Source organism: Azolla caroliniana, unplaced genomic scaffold, assembly GCF_043228905.1.
Source record: "Azolla caroliniana isolate FFs.n. ecotype wild unplaced genomic scaffold, voAzoCaro1.0.p SCAF_92, whole genome shotgun sequence".
NCBI classification, from domain to species: Eukaryota; Viridiplantae; Streptophyta; class Polypodiopsida; order Salviniales; family Salviniaceae; genus Azolla; species Azolla caroliniana.
Window position 1 is genome coordinate 10,129 of NW_028230527.1, and position 5,193 is coordinate 15,321.

General features: G+C 35.4%; 1 protein-coding gene across 1 annotated transcript; it reads right to left on the reverse strand.

Moving 5' to 3' along the window:
- Nucleotides 1–1,285: 1,285 nt before the first annotated feature.
- EMB2731 (ER membrane protein complex subunit 8/9 homolog) lies at nucleotides 1,286–4,652 on the reverse strand. Its single transcript, XM_087337695.1, has 5 exons — nucleotides 4,369–4,652; nucleotides 2,843–2,995; nucleotides 2,700–2,759; nucleotides 2,459–2,622; nucleotides 1,286–1,782 (listed from the first exon to the last, which is right to left on the reverse strand). The coding sequence occupies exons 1-5, from the start codon at nucleotides 4,600–4,602 to the stop codon at nucleotides 1,752–1,754; spliced, it is 642 nt and encodes a 213-aa protein (XP_087193821.1). The 5' UTR covers nucleotides 4,603–4,652; the 3' UTR covers nucleotides 1,286–1,751.
- Nucleotides 4,653–5,193: the final 541 nt, after the last annotated feature.

Here is a 5,193-nt window from a genome sequence, read left to right on the forward strand (position 1 = left end):
TTGGATACATGTAGAGACCCTGGCTTCTTTGTTGGAAACTGTAAATATGAAAGAGTTGTTTCCATCTTAAGGAAAACATGTTTCTTCTACATGTGAGTTTTACCTATAGATATTAGGGTTAGAACATAACATGCGCAAACAACTAGCTATGCAAACTTCTATACTAAGTGTATTAAGTCATACACCTCCTTTGCCATTAAAAATATAGCACTTGAAATAAAAAGAGCAGGTGAGAGGCATATGGTTACAATTTAATCAACATGGCTATCCATGCAGAAACATTTTGATAGAAATGAGCTTTAAAGACACATAAAAATCTCTGTTATTACATCAATACCAACACCATTGCACGGAATGCACAAGGGCTTCTAAATGTTTAATGAGAAAAACATTATAGAGACAAATAAAACTATAATCGCCTTTGCATCTACATAAAAAACGTGACAAAATAACAAATACAAGAGGGTAATCAACAACCCTAAACAATTATGTGCATGGTGATAATTAGCAGCCTTGATAAACCATCATATGCATGGAGGCAATTCACAACCTTGATAAACAAATTAGAAATTATAACATACATAAAGGCAATCGACAACCTCATTAATCAAACAGTACAACATTAAAAAACAATGTAATGTTGTGGTGTGAATGTGTTCTTTATGTGCATTTCACAATATTATGGATATGAATCTCACTACAATATTACATGCAATAAGGTAACAGAAAATCCTGAGAAATTATGAATACTATGTGCATGATAAAGTAGGTAATAAAGAATCTTGCAAAACTATAAACATTATGTACAAGATAGTCGATGATCTAAAAAAATAAACTACGTAATATTATGTTAATGATGGTAATTGACAATCTTGAGAAACAGACAATGCAATAATGATATGTACCTGGAGGTAATGGACAACCAAAAACAAACTATACAATATTATGTACATGAAGGTAATTGAAAACATTAATAAACAAACCAGACAATATGTTGTACATGAAAGTAATCAACAATATTGAGATACAAACAATGGAACATAGAATTTACATGAAGGTAAGCAACAACTTTGTTAAACAAACTAGACACTGATGGACACAAAAGTAACTGACAAATTTCATAAAAATTAACCATAAGAACTTAACAAAATAGTATGAGCTTATGGTAGCATATTTGGTGATGGATAGACATGTCAGAGTTCCACTTACAAATTGAGAAGAATTCAATGACCTTTGAAAAAAAAGACAACTATACTAAAAATATAAAATTAAATTGTTGGACAAATTGCTTAAAACGTGGTTTTCTTCTTGCATGTGGAAAACAATAGAATGATAATTTGTCAGTATATTCTCATCATTCAATAGATAAGAGATCTGAAAGGATTGAAATACCATAGAAGTGTTCCTTGTAGAGAAAAGACCCTAAAGCAGAAACCCAGGCTTCACAATATCTCTGGGTTTGGTGATAAGTGAAGTCTTTCTTCTGTGTCGCTTTGGGCTGAATTAAATTTTAAATCTAAACCTGAGGGTTCTTCTTGTGTTTTTCATCTCGGTGCAAAGTCAAGATTGCCTTCATGGTATACCGAGCTTTTTGGCTAATTGCGTGAATAAATGAAGTTATCAACTCCATGTTACAAAAACATAAAAAACAATTACTCTGTTACAAATCTTGGAGCAAAATGGAGACCCACTTCAAAATTGTCAAGTCTGGATGTTGTAAAAGATTTCCAGAAACTAAAGATGACAAATAATTAGTTGAAGAATGCTCGATTTGTCCAATCCCTGCAGTATGACCACATTTAGTCTTATTTATTCAAATTAGACTGGGAAGAGCTTCACTAAACATAAAAGGCTAGGGGAAATGCCGATACAACCCTATCAATTTGCTGTAATTACTAAGGTACCAATTAATTAATTTCCAGAAGTTACCAGAATACCCCCCAGTTTTTCTAGATTAGGCTTAATCAACAATTAATTTTGATTCCAATTCGGGATATTTTCATAGGGAAAATTTGCCTGCAATCAGCGATCCAGAGACTGATTAGTTTGTGACCTATTAATTGGCAGCTGATTAATTCGTTGCTTATTTATCAGTGGCTACCTATCAACCAATCGATTACTAATTAGGACCTAGCTAATAAATCAATCTATTTATTTCCTGACAAAATACTTAGTATTGGGTGCTTATTAAACTAATTGAACCACTAACTATGCCTGAGAAAGCACAGATTTTCAGGCAAACGCATTAATCAAATTATTAGTGAATCATTCACTACCTAATCAAACTAATCTACCTGAAATCACTAAAGGTACCTAAGTAGGTAATGTTATCCTCTAGTAGAAAGCAAAGCTGATTGCAAAAAACACTATATCTAATTCATAAGACATATTTGATTCCATGGGCTAAAGTGACATTAAACAAATTGAATGGATAAAGGGGGGTTAAAGAAGTACTGACTTCGTTATGTCATCTAAATGATCATCAAAGTCCACAATGTTCTGATGCCTGCCTTCTCCCATGTAAGCTTCAATCAAGTTATTAGCTGAGGTTTCTTTTAATGTTAGCTCAGGACCAGTGGTGCCTGCTTGCTTCCAAACTCGACTAGAATCCCGTGTATACAGCTGTTAGTATTGCCTTCTATATCAGAAAGTATACATTTTATGAAGAGAAGAAAAGTTCAAACACAAAAAAGACTTACTTGCAATACTGGCTTTCGATTGCCACTCCTTGGCAATGAAGCAAGCTGTTTGTTGTCCAACTGTCATTATGGAACAGTACCGAATAAGAGAAACACAATGTAAAAGCATAGTTTTTTATTTCATAAATACTATCAGAAGTTACCAAGAGTACAACTGCTTGTGGGCAGTATCGAATGATATGGTCACCAATTTTACGTGCAAGTGGATTCAGGTCTGTGTCATCAAATCTCTCATTTGCATGATAGTATCCAACAATTTGTAAACTGGAATCTTCGGACACAATATATTCTTCAATCTACAGAGACATTGCATTTTATTGGTCATCCAGAAAATCCACAACATAAGACCATTCACATAAGTCATAATCAAGTTTTCAAGTCATTGCAAGTACTCTGCCCCTCTGGAGCAGCAATGTTTTAATCCGTAGGGCTTTAGATGCCGGAGTAACCAAGACTAACCCCGAATTCTATTAATTCATCATCTGATAACTGATTAGACATAACAATTCTGGGTGAACTTTGAAGTTATAGACTGTTGTGGAAAAAGTATTACAGGGGATAAACCAAAGTAAAAAAGCTTTTGAGACGAGAAGAAGGAGGAGAGTTATATCTGTCAACAAGACTGATTTCTGAGGAGGATCCAAAACGAGAGAAAATAAAAGGGTGAGTAAAAAGACAGAAAAAAGTCAAATTACAAAGAAAAACCATATGCCTGAGATCCTACCAGACCTCAATCAATTCTGCAAACCTTTCTTCAGGTTTCTTAAAAGGCATCTGGAGAAAGGTAAGGTGGAGTATTAGATTGCCCAATTTTTTATTACTTTTCATAGATGCAAAGAGTTCAACGAAGCACCAGAAGATAAGATCATTAAATATGAATACAACATTTTACAAACAACCTCCACAACTATCATTTTAGCCCTATCTTTGATCTCAATAACATTTGCAAAAGCTCAGTACTAATCTCAATAATGAATCAATTCAGGCTTATTATATCTCAACAACTTATGTAAAGATATTCAAACATTTCTTAAAAAATACTAATAACGACCTATACAGTAAAATGATTCATGGACTACTAGATATCAGTAACTTGGCCAAAAACAAATATTCTAAAGTTTTTCGTGAAGTACAAAAATGAAAAAATTTCAATCAGAAACCGATACAAACGAAAAAACAAAATTCCGATCATTCCAATTTTTGCAAAATGACGATTTATCTAGAGAGCATTGCTTGCGAGAAGTGATTTCCTTGCCAAGAGCAATGTAGTATCATTTTGTCAATTAACAAAATCAATGAAATGGAACATACAAGAAAACAAAACAATAATAGAGAATTTCGAATAGTATTGTGACCGTGTACCATTTCTATAGTGAAAAAAAAAATACAGTCTTTTGAAACGATTCACAGGGTGAAAGTGATCTCCCATTTCATTGATTTTATTCAACAGGAACCCAGAAACATAAGCAGAAAAGCGAAAAAATAAATAAACTCTGCTATACCAGATCCATCCAATTCATCTTTACTAGAAAGATCTCAACACTATTTTTCTTTCGTTACGAAGAAGAAAAGAAGAATATTCAAAAAACATCCTTACGTGTGTGCGTGTGTGTGCGTGAGTGAGAGAGAGAGAGAGAGAGAGCGGACGGTGTGGTCCTTTCTGACTTACCTGTAGCAAGGAGAGCTCGAGCATGGGAAGGAGCGCGAGGTGAGAATGGAAGAGAGGGAAGGAATCGAGGATCTGCAGGGAACCAAGCCCTTGAGCTCCATCGCCAGGGCTATTTCCGCCTCCTTTGAAACGGCCGATCAAGATCCCATTAACGGAGGAGGACTTGTGCTTGACGGCGTGGAGGACTGATTTCACGTACGCCTTCTCTCCGATCTCGACCTTGGGGGACGCCATCGCCGACAGACCAAAAAGGAAAAGAAACACAGACACAGAAGAGAAAGACAGACAGACAGAAGGATCTCTCTCTCTCTCTCTCTCTCCTAGTTTTGAGTATTTACAAAACTAGTCTCCCTATGTTTCTAGAAATTTCTAGAAGGTTCTGGAATTAGAGCTTCTTATGGAAGTTTCTTGAAGTTCCTGGAAGCTGCTGTTGGAATATCCTCTGCAAGTTTCTACAGTTGTTTTCTGGAAATTTCTGGAACGTTCTAGCATTGGAGCTTCTTTGGAAGTTTCTAGAAGTCCCTAGAAGCTGTTGGAATATCCTCTCGAAGTTTCTAGAATTGTTTTCTAGAAATTTCTGGAAGGTTTTGGAATTGGAGCTTCTTCACAAGTTTCTGGAAGCTGTTGGAATATTCTCCCGAAGTTTCTAGACGTTCCCCAAAGGGCCCTATCACCAAAACATAAATCATGCCCCAAGATGCCATTTGCAAGTTGCAACTATTGTTTAAGCTTGCTTTCACCCTGCAAACTCGCCCGCCGGATTGCCATTTTGCTACTGTATGTTGCTGCTACTGCAATCAATACATGGCTCAGATGATACACAAC